General features: G+C 39.2%; 1 protein-coding gene across 2 annotated transcripts; it reads right to left on the reverse strand.

The window, feature by feature from the left end:
* Positions 1–116: 116 nt before the first annotated feature.
* On the reverse strand, positions 117–18,996 carry LOC144034493 (amphoterin-induced protein 2-like). 2 transcript variants are annotated; one of them, XR_013288225.1, is made up of 6 exons: positions 18,740–18,996; positions 16,058–17,936; positions 2,543–2,765; positions 1,684–1,817; positions 1,071–1,217; positions 117–713 (listed from the first exon to the last, which is right to left on the reverse strand). XR_013288225.1 is itself a non-coding variant. In XM_077543281.1 (2 exons), exon 2 carries the CDS (start codon positions 17,853–17,855, stop codon positions 16,362–16,364), a length of 1,494 nt encoding a protein of 497 aa, XP_077399407.1. In that variant the 5' UTR covers positions 17,856–17,936; positions 18,740–18,996; the 3' UTR covers positions 15,278–16,361. The 2 variants fall into 2 exon arrangements, 1 of the variants encoding a protein (XP_077399407.1); XM_077543281.1 differs by lacking the exons at positions 117–713; positions 1,071–1,217; positions 1,684–1,817; positions 2,543–2,765 and having other exon boundaries at positions 15,278–17,936.
* Positions 18,997–19,419: the final 423 nt, after the last annotated feature.

Consider the following 19,419-nt stretch of genomic DNA (forward strand, 5'->3'; position numbering starts at 1 on the left):
CCGTAAACAGTTCAAATAAAACCAACGCACAATTGCGTACACGAAACAACAAATATTTCAACAAATAAAATAAAACGTAGACAAGATCAAATGAACTATATAGTTAGTTGTGGTCATGTATCACTTTTATTAGATGGTGCAGGCACATTGTTATTGTGGCTACTGAGGTAATACCAATTCAATACGTTTTGTTGCTAAACAAGTAAAATAGACAATAAAGCAACAGTCAACAGTAAGTAATCAAAACTGTTCGATGAAAATCAAGTACATGTAAATATAATATTGTAGGCACATACTAAATAATGTTTGCTTCGTTTATAATGCTAAAAACATATTTAATTTAAGCCATTGATCTTATCCCGTGTCCCTGACTGCATGTGACCACTAATGCACCATTCCGGCAACTAAACTTATTATTTACCATGTATATGACATAGTACTGTACAGTCAGTGATTTTGCACATTGGCAGCCTATTACACTCAAACATATCATAAATATGATGGTAAAAAAATACTACAGTGACAATTAAATCACAAAATGTATTACAATTCACATTTTCAGTGCTGAACCAGGTCCCAGGGTATGGAAGGACCAAAGAGACAGTTTTGGGCTGTTGCAGTTGTATAGCATCCTTCTACATATACAGAGGATAAACAATCATAAGGCTGATAAGGAGTCTGTTTGGAAACATCTCGCTGGCAGGGTGAGTGATCTTGAGGTGGGGGGAAAAAGAAAATTTTACATTAAGCAAGACATTTAATGAGTGCCTAATTAAAATATAAACATATAGCCCAGCAGGCTGTTTGATTAAGCAATTATATTGCTGAATTACAATTACTGTATTTGTCAGGAATTTTTTTTAATTACTTTATAGTTTGCGACTTCAAGCGTTTTACTAAGTTAAATATTTAAAATGTTAATATACAGTTGTGCTTGAAAGTTTACGTACGATAGGGGTATGTATACAATTTCAGAGGAATTAACTGCAGTTATCATTTACTAATTCAACTCTGACCAAGAAAACTTTAAAGCTTAAAAAAAAACAACTAGTGATGCAGTCAACACCCACCTATCTGGAGTTTCTTCAAAGTCTGCGGGCGCTCCACAGCCTGTCTGGCTTTGTTGTCCAAATTCATACATCTCCACATGACAAGGAGAGCCAAACACAGCTGTAAGGCAAACGTCAACACGCCCAGCACGATGATGACATTATTATCTGTACATGGGGAAAATAGGGAGAGAAATGTTGCCTTTTGTCTTAGACTGAAGTAAATGCATGGAACATTTGGGAATGGGTCGCAGCGCAGATAACAAAAGTTCTGAATATGGGGAAGAATAATTGAGTATGTGGGATGTTTATGACAGTTAGTGTTTGTATGTGTATAGTTATTTTGAGGGGTATATACAGTTGAGGAAAAAAAGTCTACACACCCCTATTTGATCCCTTGGTTTCAGACCATAATACATTTTCATATTTTTGTATTGTCCAAAATAAACGGTTAAACGAATCCAAGAATGTGCTGTGAATATTCTGTAGACAAACATTTAAACAGTGCAAGCTTGTTTGCAACAGTCATACAGTAAATATACTCAATGTTTCATGCAGCGCTTATAATGGGTGTGTTAATCAAGTCAAAAGTGTATGCAGTAGAAAAACGTGCAAAATGTGCAACGTTATTGACCATATGATGATATTTGTGGCATCGACTTCTGGTGGGAGACGACAAGGTCCGAGAAGCCCAGAGTGGAGTTCTGGTTCTGGATGAGCCCCATTTGGCAGACGAAGCAGCAACTTCTTTTTGAAGTAGTCGTGTTGCTACAATGAAGGTCACATAAATGGCACAGAGACAGTCTCAAGATTAATTTCACAATTTAAAAAAAAAGAAAAAAAGAATACATTACACATACTGTGAAAAAAATGTTTACCATGCGATTTTGATTCTTATAAGAATCCCAATAATCACCTTTAGACTGTTCAACATGCCAATTAATTTAGTGTAGTGATATCAAAATAAAGCAATCAAATTCAGATTTTTTTTTTTATCTTTAACATTTCTATTGTTAATTGTTAATCCAATCAAATGAAAAAGTCCTAATGAAAAGGCTGGCTTGATCGTGAGTGAATCTTTTTTTTCCATTTCTTCAAAAACAACTCCATTGTATTACAATCAAGAATTTTTGATTAGGATCATTTTCTTGTCTTTGTGAATTTAATGATACAGAACTGTCACGAACTTTTAACGAGCTTCATTATATTTGATGACAACAGCTTGCAGCTATTTGAATGTGCGTTCTTAAAGTGAGTGGGCCAAAGTTCAATGAACTTTGGCCCTTACAGAATTGACATAAAACAACAAACATTGACAAGTATATGATTGACTTAAAACATTTTACGTTCAAATTGTGCATTGTAGCTAGATGATGAAACGATAATGAAGAGAATTGTTTTAACAGTTGTAGTGGACGCACACACATGCACGCACACACAATCCAATTTCTTCGCATGCATTATTGATTGCAAAAGTTTGTAACTTTACTAACCTTGCTAATGAAGGAAGTTGCAGTAGTTGGTCTCCCTCGTGTCCAATCGTGTTTGGTTTTAACCTCAGCAGAGAAGCCACTCAAACCTCCTCATTAAAGTTCACGGGGATTTTGTTTTCCTGCTCACTCCACACGAGGTCCCTTCATCTATTTTTTTTTTTTTTGGAGCAGACAGCTGTGCGCTCACATTAATTGAACGCATTCAGTCGTCAACTGGAGTCACCTTTTTGAAATGAATTTAAAAAAAAATAGAACATCTCAGAGGCAGGTACACTTTCTAGTAGCAATGAGTAAACTATCAAGAGGACCTTGTTCAGTTTCCCTCAGGGTTGGGTGTAATGCACTGAGCAACACTAAGTGTCAATATGCATTGTAAACACCAGAGGTCACTGTCGCTTTACCAACTTTCACACGTTGGCAAATTATTTGGACTTTAAATTATTTGGACTTTAAACCCGCCTTGATATCACTCAAGGATGGAGTTAATAAACCTTTTATTGTAGCTGCACTGTGTTGTGTCGTGGTCCTGTAGCTTTCTAATATCCTGAAAATGACAGATTTATGTTGTAATTGTATTCCGTCAAAAGCACAAGATGCTGTCGGAAATTTCAATGCAATAAAGTTGTTTCCAATTTCCGGTGGTGACTGTGTGCTGTTTATGTTTATTTACTACACAGAATTAGAAAATGAACGTCTGTATAAGACAAGACTCTCCTCCACAGGCTTCACCCAGTAGAATGCCTTCTAGTGGCTATTTGATGAACAGCACCAAAGGTCAGGAGTCAAAAATGAAAGTCATTTTATTTTCTATCTGTGTTAAAATAAATAATAAAAAATGTTATATATATAGTGGTTGAGAAACACTGGCACAAGTCACTAATCTTGTTAAGGCTGTTATAACCAGCAGAGAGCGTCAGAGAGCTTAGCTACTAAAGTCCAATCATAAAATCAAAAATGTATTATTGCTTAGACTATTTTGTAAAAAAAAAACGTATTTTTATTTTACTAAATATGATACACTGTATTTTAGGTATTGCACAGGCCTGCAGAACAACCAACGTTTTTTTACACGCTCAACAAATAAGAAGAGTTGTAGAAGTTGTTGTGTTATAATACTGTAAATATCTTCTATTATGAAAATGCAGCTTTTCATATGCTGAAAGTGTCACCCTAAGCATAGAACACAAGTACGTCCATCAAAACAATTATGTTTGTGTTGACATCCTTAACCCTGAACACATTTGTTAATCCGATGTCTATTGGTCCCTTTTAACACAGCAAAAACAAAATTTATATATTGGGACCACAGTCGTGTCCTCTAGCAAGGATTACTCCTACACAGGCTGCGGCGGCCTTCATGCAAATTCCATTTTGATTATTAAAAGCAGAGGACAGAGGAGGCAAACTGTTTTGTTTCCCATTAAGGCGACCCCTTCTCCCACTAAGAGGATTATCCCTGACACACGCGCGGGACTTACATAAGGCTGTCAGGGGAGGATAATATCTGACATTTCTGCAATATCCTACATTTTGGCAGATTTTGAAATGAGTCGATGTGGGGTGTGGCGGAGCAGCGAGCCAGCAAAAGGCAACGGAGCCTCAACTTGCCACCACGGCGCTGGAGAAGGAGAATATGCAAACTTTCTCCCGCTGTGTGAACAATGTGCCAAAATCCAACCACCATCGATCTTATAGTCAGATGTTTAATTATGTGGTGAGTGTTAAATTAGCAGTAATGGCAGCCCCTTCCATTAAAACATAATTACCATCCTTCAGTTCGACATCTCAAGGGCACAGCAATAATGAATGCACTGTTTGACACAAGGTGACATTTTACTGTTAATCCCACACAAAATGTTTGCACCCAGTACCACCTAAGAATACTTAGCAGATTGTAGTCCAACTTCAATTTCATCTAATAATCATCGCCTAATCACCATCCATTATATTCAATGTCATTTCACAGTATAATCAAGCATTCTAGTACAACATTCCACACACATTAAAATGTTAGCATTCAGCTTTCAGCATTCACACACAATTTGTCTAGAAATTGCATGTCTAGTATTGGTGCCTGCTTTTGGGTCCTTTTTATTATCAATTGATTACATAATTTCATTCATTCAAATATGTTTAACTGAATTTCACATTTCATATTTAAAATACTGATTTTTCTGCATACCATACTTTGCGAATCACTGCTCTACATAAATATGTCTTACGTGGTGAAGGCAAACAAGGAATGGATACACGCATTTACACTGCGATTTGTGTGATTTACCAAATCAAACACGAAAAGGTTTTGTTAAATCAATCCACTCGCCACGAGGGCACAAAGCCAACCTTTGCATCAAACGCTCCGTCTCGCATTACTCGGACGTTTCTCTGGTCAGTTTCCACAACAACCTCGAGCCACGAGACCAGATGAGTTTTCTTCCCCTTCTAATCTGCGCACAGCGCAAATGCATCGCAGGCGTGGAGGAAAGCTTCTTCTTTTAAATGTCAAGGCAACAGCTGCCTGATAACAAGCGCTTGTAAACAGGCCGCTTTGCAGGATTGTCTGCACACGTGTACAGTAAGTTACAGTATCAGGCAGCGAGTTGCTACATCCCGAATCAAAATGTCAATAATTTACATACACTTTTGATATTACCGCCATCATAGAGGCTGTTTTTGTCCTGTCACATGCATAAAATGACACAAACACACAAAATCCAGAACCAACCTTGTAGAGTTAAAACCATCATTTCACATGGAAAATACTGATTATGATGTTGCAATATGTACATTATTATCTCTCACCTTCCTGTTTAATAATGTTGGAATATGTCAGTGGGATTTTTTTCAAGAGTAAATGACTTCTTTACTATTACTTTCATTGCTGCATTAAGGGTAAATTGGCATATCAGTAAAGCCAGGATTTATTAAACACGCCCAAACGAGACATTGTGAATTCTCACAGCCACTGTGACTCCCTAATGAATATAATTAGATGTGACAAATCGACAATTGCTTTCAGCACAAAGACGCGCAAGCGGGGACGGAATTTCAAATTCGGTTTCGCTTACTAAATTGGAATCCTGCAAATTCCCGGGTCGACTTCAAGCCTGCCAATCCCACAACACGACTTTGCACACAGCACAATGGGCCAGTAACAAGGTGTGGAAAACCCATTCAATTATGTCAGGCGCTATTAACCCAACATTAAAGGTCATGTTTTTCAGTATAAAGGCAAACTAATTACATCTTAGTCAGAACTCAGAACAATAGCAAAGTGGCACAACTGGAGTAAATCACTGCTATCTATGTGCACTGGCTGGGCAGCTAATATAATTTGACAAGGCTCAATTGGTTTCGATTGTCATGCACACACACGCACACACGGCGGTGCATCAGAGTGCAAGGAAATATGGTAATAAGATCTTGAGGATGCTGCTAGATCCTCAAGTGCGGCCCTGACTGTGACCCGACAGCTCCGCCCAAATGCTGGATCAAATCATTTTTAAGGGCACAGACAAACCCCGGAGCAACAGAAAGGAAATGACTCCACACACGTCAAATCACCTTCTTTGTTACGGAAGCCATTCGTATCTGTGCCTGGCACATTTCCTAGATTTGCTCTTTAAGCATTTAGATTCAGGGTGAGAAAGATGCGTTGGTGCAGGATTTCAATGAGGGGCCACAAATGCTGGATGAATACGGAATCTCTATTAAGGAATATTTTCATTATACAGTAATTTATTATGTATTGTATCTAAAAGTCTGGGGGAATCATGAGATAAAACTTTTTCTGGTATTTTGACTTTTTTTCTCTGCAAATAAATGCTTTAAATGACAATATTTGTATTTGGAATTTGATAGATATGTTGTCTGTAGTTTAAAGAATAAACAGAAAATGTAAATCAAAGTCTACACACCCTTGTTCTTTTTAACTCATTCACTGCCATCGACGGCTATAGACGTCAAAAATTCATTTGAACTATTTCTATTAGTTTAACATTTTTCCCAAATTTGTTCACAAGAGTATGAAAACCTAGATTTGTTTTATTGTATTAGAACAGATTTAAAATGTGTGATTAATCGTGAGTTAACTAGTGAAGTCATACGATTAATTACAATTAAAAATTGTAATCGCCCGACGCCCCTAATTTTTAATAATCATTTCTTTTCTTTTTTTAAAAGATTAAAAATAAAAAATATATATAAATAAATAAATAAAAGAAAAGAAAACTAGGGGCTGCAGGCGATTACAATTCGTAATTGGAAATATTCACATGACTTCACTAGTTAACTCACGATTAATAACACATTTTATATCTGTTCTAAATGTACAAAAAAAATTCTAGGCTTTCATACTCATAAATGGAAAAAAAATGTTAAACTAATAGAAGTAGTTAAAATTAATTTTTGATGTCTATTGCTCTCAATGGCAGTGAATGAGTTAATATTTTTACCACCGTGTGACCAACAAGTACCTAATTGACCTAAAACTTTCAGGATTCTACTAGAACATCTGAACTTTATTTGGTGTTAGTGAGAGATACTTTAAATGGTGGCAGGAGTGTTCTTACTCATTAGCATATGTTTCAATGTGATTGGTTAATTCTAATCACAGCCACATCCCTGTTACAAGAGGGTGTGCACACTTATGTAACCACATTATCTCACAGGCCACATTAATGGTGGAAAACGTTTTTAAATTATATATGGACTTGTTTATATAACAAAATCTGAAATTGAGCAGGGGCGTGTAAACCTTTTACTCTAAATAGAAAAACCAGAAAAAACAATATAATCATTTTCAAGTGGTCTCTTAATCTTTTTTCTCACTGACTTGCTCGAAGGAAGCCGATTGAGCCGATAGAATCCCTTTTGATTGAATTTAATATCAACGTGATGGCTCAAGTTGAAGCTTTATGGTGTGTCATACGAAGCAAGCTCATATGTAGACGCAAACACTCATTACATCTCCAGCAAATGAGATGAATGGCGTTGTGAATAGCTGTTAAGACAAGTAACACTAACGATAAGAATGGACAAGTGGACTAAGGCACACTGTACTGTACATGCACTTAGAATTCAATTAAAACTATATTATCAATCCCCAGGGGAGCAATTAAAAAGTTTGCATAAAGCATGACACACACACTGTATCTAGTAAGAATCTAATTAACTCCACGTTAAATTAACACTAAGGTCAGGTTGGAGCGAAAATAGTAATGCATACAACACTTTGTAGAGCGGGTTCATTTTGCAAAGCTTAATCCTCTTTGCTCATGATGTTTTAATGATTTGGAGAAGAAAAAAAACATGAGTAATTCATTCTTTTGCACAAACAGACAAAAAGCAACACACTTCTATTCACTGAGGCTGAGCTTTTGCTGCAAACAGCACCAATGGCACAATAAATTGCTGGAATTGGTTCAATATTCCGACAGGATCCTGCGCTTTTTGCAAAGAACTGACGGAGTTAATGAATCAAGGCCATTTAAAAAAAAAAAACTGATTAGCATCCAAGATGCAGACGCTTTGTGCTGTGCAATGGAAATGCAAAGCTGGTTCATAAGCATGAAACGCTTGCTGCTTATGTTTTGCCTACAACAGCACAAGTATATTGACATGCACTCAACATCAGCTGTGCCCGCACGATCTAATGAGGGACACTCATTTGCATGAAATCTTCCGCCTTTACAAAGATAATAATGCTCGTTTACTATTGCTTGTGTGATGCTTCTTAGATTAAATGAAGACACTAAAATGCTATAGATATCGCTAAGGGGTGGATGAAGATATTAACTCATTCACTGCCATTGATGGCTATAGACGTCAAAAATTCATTTGAACTATTTCTATTAGTTTAAAAAATTGTCCCCACTTTTGTTAACAAGAGTATGGAAACCTAGAAAAAAAACATATTGGACATTTGGAACAGATATAAAAATTTGTGATTAATCGTTAAGTCATGCAATTAATTACAATTAAAAAATGTAATTCCTTGACGCGATTTAAAAAAAGAAAGAAGAAAAGATTATTAAAAAATAGGGGCATCAGGCGATTAAAATTTCTAATTGTAATTAATCGCATGACTTCACTAGTTAACTCACGATTAATCACAAATTTTAAATCTGTTCTAAATGTACATTAAAAAAAATCTAGGTTTCCATACTCTTGTTAACAAAAGTGGAAAAAAATGTTAAGCTAATAGAAATAGTTCAAATAAATTTTTTTACGTCTATAGCCTTCAATGGCAGTGAATGAGTTAAATCTCATTATTGTACTTGGTGAAATGATTTTTATTAACTCTAAAAACTTGTGATTCTCAAAGTGTAAGACTAGTAACACCATTGGAATGACGGCTCCCTCTAGTGGTACTCAACATTTTTTAAAATAACTACAATAAGGTGTAATTGCACATCCACTACAGTAGTTGGCAGTAGCGCTCTTACTGCCAGAAAGTGTGCAATGTTTGAAAACCACCGCCTTAGAAAAATGTAGTGATGTAGATCTAATTTAAAAAAAGAAGACCAAATATGATGGCATATAGAAAAATAAATCAACACATATTTGATATTATATATTGATATTTTTCATAATGTAGGACATTTCAAGAGCCAGCAAAATTAGGTTGTCACACTGTTTTTAAGTAACCTACTTACTGCACACTTTAAGAGTATATGTGAATTGCTTCCCCACTGAGGCCTCCTGATTACATAAACACAGCATGGACTTGTTTGGTCTCAATCCAGTCCTGGAACATGAAAAGACATGACTTATTGCCCTTCATCTCCTTTCATAACTGATAGCTAACAGCCTGAAAAGTCTCGGCTTGGCCTCAGCCGCAGCTGTTACAAAAATGAAATTCCTTGCCAAGGAACATGTCAAATGTTAATGTTGGGAAGCATATTTCAAACAAGGTGCATCAGGAGGAATAGCGAGGGGTCCTTTAGATAGATTCGCCTCTTCACCTAATAAGATTGCTATGGCAATTTCACAGACGACGCGCTTGTGTTTATCCCACTGAATGCCGCTTCTCGGATTGCTTTTCCCATATTTTAATGAAGTGCAGCGTCAGATCAAATACTCCCATTTGTGCCATTTAAAGTGCATAAATAGATTGAAAATATTCCCAAATGTGCCACCTGACATAGTCATATTCTGTTTCAGTGTGCCAGGGCTCTACCGAAAGCCTTCCAATTACGAGACGACAGTCATTCAGGAGCTGCTGTGCAGTGTGCATCGGCGTTTCCAAGGGAGCGGGCGAAAAAGGAAGGAAGCTGCTCGGAGAGTTGTTAGATGAGGTTTCTGCGGGTGATAGACGGCAGGTGTCCAGCTCATGTGCACGAGAACATTTACAGCTGCGGAAGAGGCACAATGTGCTCATTTGTTTGTTTGTACAAACCTGGCATCTGCATACCGTTTTTTTCTTCTTTTTTTTTTTTTTTTTACAGCGAAATGTATTAGTTTGTCTCAAATTATATTTATGATTTATTGCAAACATTAATTTTTGAGTTGGGCAAGCAAAACTAATAGTTGAGATTTAACACAAAAAATACATTTAATTTATTTTAAATATAAATAAAATATACTCTCCACACTTTTGTTCCCATTTTTCATGAGCTAAACTCAAAGATCTAGCGTACACAAAAAAGAGCATTTCTCTATAACATTGCTCGCAAATGTGTTTTAGTGAAAACCCCTACTTTGTCAAAACAATCCATCCACCTCATAGAGATGACATGTCAACATGCAGGTGTGCCTTGGGTTTTCCCACAGTAAATGTGCAGTTGGAAACGATCCGATGTTACATAATGATCCAATTAAATGCTCTCCCACTATGGCAGAAGAAATAAACTGTTGCCATTTAACAAAATAAAAGCTTTGTGATCGACTACATAGACTAAAATGAGTCGTTAGTTGAGGGTAAACTGAGAAAACCTAAAGAATATTTTCATACTGGCTCAATAAAATTTGGGTACAGGAGCACATTATCTGTTATGTATTTTCTATACTATATAATTTCCCACTAAATCCACATGATGCCACATAGGAAGCAAGTATGTTGTTATGTGTGCAAACAGTGTTAATGCTTCAAATTCCACTGAGGTTTGCACGTGTACGCTGCAAATAGCTGAACATATACGCTTGCATTAACAACGGTTTCTATCACATGCTATTCATTTTTGATGCATGTTTGACAAGCTTTCATTCATTTGTCCAACACGTGAGCTGTCGCTGGTTTCCGAGGATCCGGAAAAGGAAACACAAAGGCTTCTCTTAATAAGCAGTAGGTTGGTCAAAAAAAAAGAAAAAAAAGAAACACAGGCATGTAAATGAACTCCTTTTAGATTACACTATTCCGGGAGAACCGTCAGAATGAGGTGAATGGGCCATATAAACTCAGAAGGCAGACTAATTAAGCAGTGGGAAGGATTTGTCAAATGGTGCCATTATACTGAGCGTGTTCACATTAATGTTGCTATTTTAGCAGTACAACTCCCACTTTCATTACATTTTCTCCAACGTTTGACTTATGACCAGTCAGGAAATTATTACATTTTAGACTCTGCACTGAGAAGATTAATGCTTCCTAGTGGATATTGATCAAAGTGGTATTCATTAAAGCTAAGCGGGGTGGTCATGTGCTTTTATGTTATGACCCTGCTTAAAATGTTGTTGTGTAATAGCTTCTTTTATGTTTTAGCACCCGTCATAACTCATAAAAATGATGCTCCTCTTCGGATATTACAGTAGTGCAAGTCAGCAGTGGGAGCAAACGAACACTTCACAATGAGATGACTCTGTTTCTGAAGATTGCTGTGATTGGTCAGCCAACAATATAGTCCTTGATTTAGTTGTTATTTTCCATTTTTCAGCTAGCATATGCAATTTTTAAGAGAAACTCAATAACCGGTCAGTTACAAAACAATAAAACGATCTTTAGACATGCAAATTAATTTTAAAAATACTTAAACGTTTAACATATAACACTCATGAATTAAATTATTTCCCCCATTGAATTGAACAAAAACGCCATTAATGCATTTTTGCGCTTGTGCACCTTCTAATGTATACATAATATATGTATGTATATCTTGATTTGTTGCTCGCAAGTCAAAGCAAAAACTGAAAATATTTCGCTTTTGTTCAAGCTACTAATACTAACAGAGGGGATTATTATTTCAAAATCAAATTTGAGGCTTTAATTAAACCCTAAATAAGAATGCATCATACACAACAGTGAGAATATTATGGGAGCTAGTCATTAAAAGTCAACGTGTTAAGATGTGAAAAACACCTCGTCCCAGGGAACGACGGTATTTCCAGATTGGTCCCGATGGGAACCATTCAACAACAACCAATTTCCCCGTCATTTTTGAATGCACCGCACTTTTGGAAAAGGCTCCTTGTGTCCTCCCTGCCTCTGAAATGACGGTACAATCATGTCAAGTGTTCAAAAAAAATAAGCGTGCAAAAATAAGCTTTAAGGTTTCACTTTTTCACTAGCAAATGAAAAGGCCTTAAGAGGATTTTTTTTATGGAAATTGTGATTTGCTGACTCACTAAGAGGTTATTTGCCATGCTTTAAATCCTTCTGATGTAACCCTACTTTTCATTTTATCACCCAAACTGACTTTATTTCCACATGGTGCCTAAAATAATGACTTCTTGGAGGCAGGAAACAACTCACAAGCTCGAAACGTCGACCTTTTATTTAAAAAAAAAAAAGTGCACGCTTGACAGAACACTTCCACTATGTCTATGTGCATTCTAATGCGACATCAAAACGAAAAAAAGATGTAATATTATGTGGACAGGACACATGTAGAAGCAACACAAGCTTCTTGGCACCTTGAAAACTGACACCACAGAGCTAAAAATATCAGACAAAGGGAGAATGTAGGTCACACCTTTCCTTATTGGCTGACACCAATATGGCCTGAATGACACTTCACTTCGCTGCCTTTCTTTACACAAGGCGCTCAGGGTCAGTCCTTCCAACAGTTCCTTTGCCTAGGTACCTCTCGCACCATAAATCCGCTTGGAGATGAGCAAGTGCGTCAAAGCACTTTTTATTCTCAAGAAAGAGCGACTGGAAATTGGAATTTGTCATGTGCCTGCCACTATTGACCTTCAAAGCTCAAAGTAAAAAGCAAATGTTGAATATGATTTCTCAGTCCGCTTTTGCAGCATCTCACCAGAGAGTCAGGTGACATTTTGAAACATACAGCGCATATAAAAAGTCTACACACCCCTGTTCAAATACCAGGTGTTTATGGTACAAAAAAATGTGACCAAGATGAATTATTTCAAATGTTTTTGCATTATTATTGCAAGCCAGAGAGGTTAACTTTGGTTTCATCAAACAATAACATATTTTCCTGTGTGTGTGGGAAATTTTGCTATGGTCCGATGAACCCAAAGTTACCATAACATAAGATTTTATTTACTTATATAGCACACTTACAACAACAAAGTTGAACCAAGGTGCTGCACAAGTTAAAGGACAAAAAATAATAATAACAAATGCGAGATACATGGTGCCCCTCAAGCTATGGTTCAAAAGCTAGGAAATAAAAAAATTTCCTTAGGCGTGATTTGAAGACCTGCCGATTGGAGGCTTGCCTTGCATTCAGAGGCAGCTCGCTCCACAGCTTTGGAGCTGCACTTTCAAAGTTTGGTCTTGATAGATATTGTAACATTTTTAATACTTCATTTTATTTTATTAACCATTGTTACACATTATTAACATTTTAATTCTTTATATTAACCTTGTCTAAATGTTTTGTGTCCTGTGCAGAGCAGATGGTGTTGATTTCAGTATAATCTGACCTTAAACTGGGTCATACTATTTAGTCTAAAAAAGTTCCTTCTCAGCACTTTGTGCGAAAACACATTTGGTCCTTGAGAACAGAATCTGTTTTGAACACCCACACCTGACTCTGTTTTCGCCATCGCTCACGGAAAAGTACCAGAGAGTATGTTTAGTCTATAAATGAAAAGGAGGAGGTCTTTTTAACTATAAGAAGCTATTGTGCACGTAGAAGAGTACATTTGACGCTCTGAATCCCACGATGTTTAAGTGATGATAGAGGCTGTTATTTGTCCAGAGACTCTCTGTTTTTTATTAAATCATTTTTTGCAAAGGTGTATTTTTCTTACATTAAATCTATCTTCATTTTTGGAACACGCAAAGAGGACAAAATTCCTTTACTCCTCTTCAGTCTCTAGCTTCAACTTGGATTTAGCGACAGCCAGGAAGTGAGTGAGTGACCTTGAAGGAACGTAAAGTTGCAACAAGTTGGAGAGAGTCAGGTGCCAAGTCGTTTAGGCACTTCAAAATAACATTTTAAAATGAATCCTTAAGTGCGTAGGAAGCCATTGGAGGGAGGCCAGTAAAGGGGGGGGGGGTTGAGTTGAAACAACATTTCAACAACGCTGGGGTCTTACACGTGATGTAGTGAATTGCAAAAAAAGCCACGTTAAAGCTGAAAAACGTTTTGAAATGATTTACCTTGGTCTCGTTGTTTATGTCACAAAGCCAAGCATTTCAACAGGGGTGTGCAAACTTTTAATATCCACTGTATCGTGACGTGGTTTATAGCCTTGTGAGAGCAAATAATCTACGTGGTATGTACATCCTGCACGAGGCTTTTTAAATATGCTTTGTGAGTGTATATTCCTGTATTGTCGATTTAGTATTTAGTCGATTTTAACAAATTGTAATGATAATGCACTTAGTTGAAATGGTGATGTTAGCAAGCCATTGCTAATTTCCTCTAACTTTTTTTTTTTTCATATATATATATATATGTGCACCCCATAAGATAACTGTAATGTTTATGGGGGTGTTACAATGAGCTGTTAAAGCATGCTAATATGTGCATTCGGTTCAGACCTCTTTCAATGCCACATTCTTACTGCAGTGGGTTCCTACTAAGACATCTCACTAAACAATTACACTATTCTACATACAGTACATAAATGTGCATGAATTCACTCTTTGAGAAAATCCCATCACAATACATCCATCAATTTCATTCTTACTGGAAAGTGCTACATTGCTCCAACTTATCGAACAGTCTTAAGAATTGCTCCTTTGCCATGTAAAATATCTTGAAGACACAGCAGACACACTTTGATCTATAATAAAACAAGGTTGAATTGGTTTCTGTGGCGGTGTTTGCACAGCACGACATGTCCTTTAATTACCGAGAGTCAGTCAGACGCAACAATAACTGCTGTGGCGCTTTATCGATTCGAGTATGACTGTTCCGACGCTCGCATTCATATCATCATTGAGATCTCTGTTGAGGCATCCGTAACAATTCCACATGCAGACAGTCAGGATATTAGTGAAATGCAGATACACTACTCCAAAAATGTTATTAGTATTGGACTTTCGGGAAGAACCCAAAAAGATTTAAAGGGAAAGTCAACCCCCCCCCAAAAAATAATATGTTCTATGCATTAGTCTAAATATGGAATTCTGATTAATATTGCGTTAATGGAATATGAGTTAAGGCGCAAAATCCAGCTGTTTTTATCTATGTCAGGGGGCGGCCATTTTGCCACTTGCCGTCGACTGAAGATGACATCACAGTTACTCAAGGCTCAGGTAACAACCAATCACAGCTCAGCTTCAGAAAACAGGTGAGCTGTGATTGGTCGTAGCCTGAGCCCTGAGCAACAGTCATGATGTCATTTTCAGTCAACAGCACGTGGCAAAATGTCCGCCCCCTGAGATGGATTAAAAACAGCTGGATTTTGCTTCATAACTAATATTCAACAAATGTAATATGAATCATAATGTCATGTTTATTGTTTATACTAGTGAGGTTACGTAGAACATATTTTGTCAAGAATTTTTTAAGGTTGACTTCCGCTTTAATTTGAGTCTCAGGTTAAAACCAAGAATTGAGTAACTTGAATGATTTGATTACAAGTAACGAGGAAAGAATAGATAAAAAATACATTTTAGGTTCATCCTGAAATTTCACCCGAATATCCCTGACGTTTTCTCACTCGTTTATATTTTCAGCTTCGATGTAATTGTCAGGTCTCCTTTTTTAAAAATGTTTTTATTTATTTATTTTTCTTCTTGGAGAGCTCAGTATTGTTCATTCGGTAATTTTACCGATTTGACATGTCATCATCATTGCTCTCCTTTTTTTTCTTCTTTTTTTTGTGTATATATTTTTTTGTATGTCTGTGTATATATTTTTTGTATAATTGTCAGGTCTCCTGGCTCTGCTCCTTGAGCCCCGCCCCTGTGTGTGTGTGTGTGTGTGTGTGTGTGTGTGTGTGTGTGTGTGTGTGTGTGTGTGTGTGCGTGCGCGTGTGTGTGTGTGTGTGTGTGTGCGTGTGTGCGTGTGTGCGTGCGTGCGTGCGTGTGTGTGTGTGTGTCCTTGCAGGATTGGTGAGACGAGTGGTGCTGGGACCAGGTGTCATCAATTACAATCAGAGGCCTACTTAAGACGGTTCCAAGCTCCACTTTGTTGCCAGATCAACACTCACCAAACAGAGTTTGTGAATCCAGCCAGCTGTTTTTGTGTTCTGCCTGGTATTCCTGGATTTTTGACCCCTGCCTTTTGTACCCTTCAGATTGCTTTGCACCTTGCCACCCGATTCGGAACTCTGCCCCCTGCCTGCCACTACCGACACCTGGATCCGATCTCGCAACCAGAACTGCACTGTCCATCTCCGTCCAGCTCCACATCTTGCCTCAATAAATCATATTGCACTGTTCCCTTGTCTCAATCTCTGCACTTGGGCCCTCAACACTCTCGGAAACCTGACAGTAATGATGATGATGTTTTTGTTATACCATGAGGGCCGTGTCTGTGAGGGTCTGTCCCACTGTCCTGCTTCCGTTTTTCAGAATTCCCTCAGTGGTCGCATGACTCGTGTTGATAACTGGCGATTTTGCACCAGCGCTATCACCGTCTTCCACTTGGGGCTCTAAGAACGCTACCCTTTTCCCATTGGACCTCCGCTGCCCCGACTCCACTTCCCTGGGGTCCGAACAGAGGATGAGAGCTCGTCCTCCGCAGCCTCCCGAGGCGCCGCCCCTGTTTTCCCTGCACCGGCATGGCGTCAGGTAGAGGTAGAGGAGCACCAGTATGATGCTGACCACGCAAGAAGCCAGGGTGGTGAAAGCCGTGTTGAAATGTTCGCCTCCGCCTCCATGGGCCAAACCGCTGGCGACGACGGAGCTCACATTCCCCACGACCACGTTGACCTCGGGGGACGCGTCTAGGTCGTACGGATGCCCGCGGGCCACCACGCACACGTATGCGCCGGAATCCTCCACCAGCGCTCCTCGTATCTCCAGGGTGCCATTAGGGAGGACTGCCAGGTGAGTGTTTGGATCGTGTGCTGATAAATTTAGCACTGCTGTGGGGGTCACCCAGAAAACTGCTGGATCCTTCATCGGCGGCGAGGCAAAGCCAGGACATGTCAACCACAACCATTCACCGGGATCCACTCGGTAGCTTCCCGCCTCACTGGACATCTCCTCGTCCAGGCTGCAATTCAGCTTAGCTACGTCGTCCCTACATGGGTAGTCATCTTTAAAGTCCACCAGGGGGCGATACTGCTTCCACGCCCAGTACTGGAGCAGAGCCAGTAAAGAGCAGTCACACGTGAGAGGGTTTCCCTGCAAATAAATTCCACCATGTTGGCTCAGAGAAAGCAGCGTGTCAACATGCACACTGGCGAGCCTGTTGGCTGACACGTCCAGAAAGGTCAGGTTGAGAGGACCTCCTCCATCCCAGAGACTTACAGGCAGTGATGTCAGCCTGTTCCCAGACAAGTAGAGCTTGACCAGGCTGCGGAGACCACTAAAGGAGTTAGGATTGATCTGGGCAATCTGGTTTCCAAACAGCAGCAGCTCTCTCAGCTCTGTGAGGCCGGTAAAGATCGAGGAATTGAGCACTGATAGCTTGTTGGATGAGAGGTCCAAGTGGAGGAGATGAGGTGTCGCCGCGAAGGCCTTGGCCTCAATTTGGACGATGCGATTGCGGCCGACGAGCAGAGCGGTGAGCCGGTCGAACGGCCGCCGTATCCAATCAGTGGGCAACGCAGTCAGCGAATTGTGGCTCAGGTCTAAGCGCGTGGCGTAGTCGGGGAGGTCAGGAGGCAGCGCGGACAGATTGCAGCCGCTGCAAGAAATGATATCACTGGCGCAAATGCAGCCAGGCGGGCACGTGAGCGCACAGGGAGGGAAGCCCAGACACAGGGAGAGGAGCAGGGCCGCCGCCGCCGTGGGGTTGACGCTGCTCCGGCTCAAGAGATGTAACACGATGGGACGCATCCTGCTGTTCCCTCAGGGCCGGGTCTCAGCTTTTCGTCTCACGTGGCTTACACATGTCAGCTTTACGAGTTGGAAGGAGAGCTGAGGAAGAATCACACCAAATTGGACGTCATTGTTTTGCCGTATTTATCATTTTGTCCTAGTTTTCTTCTAAATTAATTCACAGAGCAACACCTGCACAACTGGTAAATTCTAGATATATTTATTATTAGAGTTGAACAGTTTGATCCCATAGAGACATTTGACTATTATAACAAATGCTGTCTCTGTTTATTGCAGCCGACATTCATGTTTACACTAGCAGTCACGCAACAGCTGCGTTCAGGTGCACTTTGTAAATTAAAGTGAATGTGTGTACTTCTTTCGGCACAGTATTATAAAACAGATTACTCAGGGAATTAACACTTGCATTGGAATACTGTATAATCAGTTAGAATGATTCATCTTGTTTTTGTAATATAGGACTTATTTGTGACAATTTGGTTCTGTCATGAAGTCTAATAACAAGTTGTTACCCTCAAGACACAATAGAATTGTCAAGTATGAGTACTCAGTGTCGGTGAGTATTGAAATTCGACTTGTTCTGGGGAAAAAGCGGTAACTAACTACACCCATATGAGAGGTAAAAAGTAACATACATTATTTTTGCAAAGGACTATTTTTTTCATATACATTTGAGCAGTCTTGTAATATTTGCCATTGTGGTAATTAAGATGTGATCAAACTCTCGCCTCAGACACACTTGACACTACCGTAACTGTTTTAAAAGTGCTTTACAAAACGGATTTGAAATCCAATTGCCAAAGAAAGAAAATATTAGGATGAGCTCGACATCGGCTTCTAATGGAAATAAAGAGCAAAGAATAAACACGCTGCCTGCTCACCTTGATTCCCACGCAGGTGCTGCCTGTTCAAACAGACATCCTCTCTTGTCCACGTTAGCTTTTACATCCACACTCGCCCAAGCTCGGACCGCGTGCAATCCTCCTTTGTGGGTCTTCAAAGCGCAACTCGGCTCGGTTCGGCCGCGCGGCGCACAGTTGTGCAAGCCGAACGAGCAGACAGCTGGCTGGCTGGCTGGCGTGTGTGCGCATCGAGGAGCGATGGGGAGGAGAGGGAAGCTGCGAATGAACTGTTCACCTGCAGGTCGAGTTGCGTGACGCCAGTGGGAGGGGACAGTGGCGCTGGGAAGACGGAAGCCACCGCAGCACAACATGACACGCACGCACGCACGCATGCTAGTGAAGTGGAGTGGAGGAAAAGCTGCAGCTGTGGACAAGCTGCCTTTCTACAATTGTTTATGACAACGCTTCTTAAACTTTTGACACTAAGTATCACCTTAAAAATACTTAGCTTGGCAAGTACATGTCGCAACTATAGAAAGAAACCATCCATGTTTGTCTGTAGTCGAACTTGGCTGCTACAAGTTTTGAGCTGAACAACCATTGGGAGAGACATTATCCTGAGCCAGCTTGCTGTTTGAAATCTGATTGGTTCAAGAAACAGCCTCATTGTTTTATTTATTTATTTATTTATTTATATTTCCATTTTAAATATTATTTTT

Source organism: Vanacampus margaritifer, chromosome 15 (genome assembly GCF_051991255.1).
Source record: "Vanacampus margaritifer isolate UIUO_Vmar chromosome 15, RoL_Vmar_1.0, whole genome shotgun sequence".
In the NCBI taxonomy this organism is placed as follows: Eukaryota; Metazoa; Chordata; class Actinopteri; order Syngnathiformes; family Syngnathidae; genus Vanacampus; species Vanacampus margaritifer.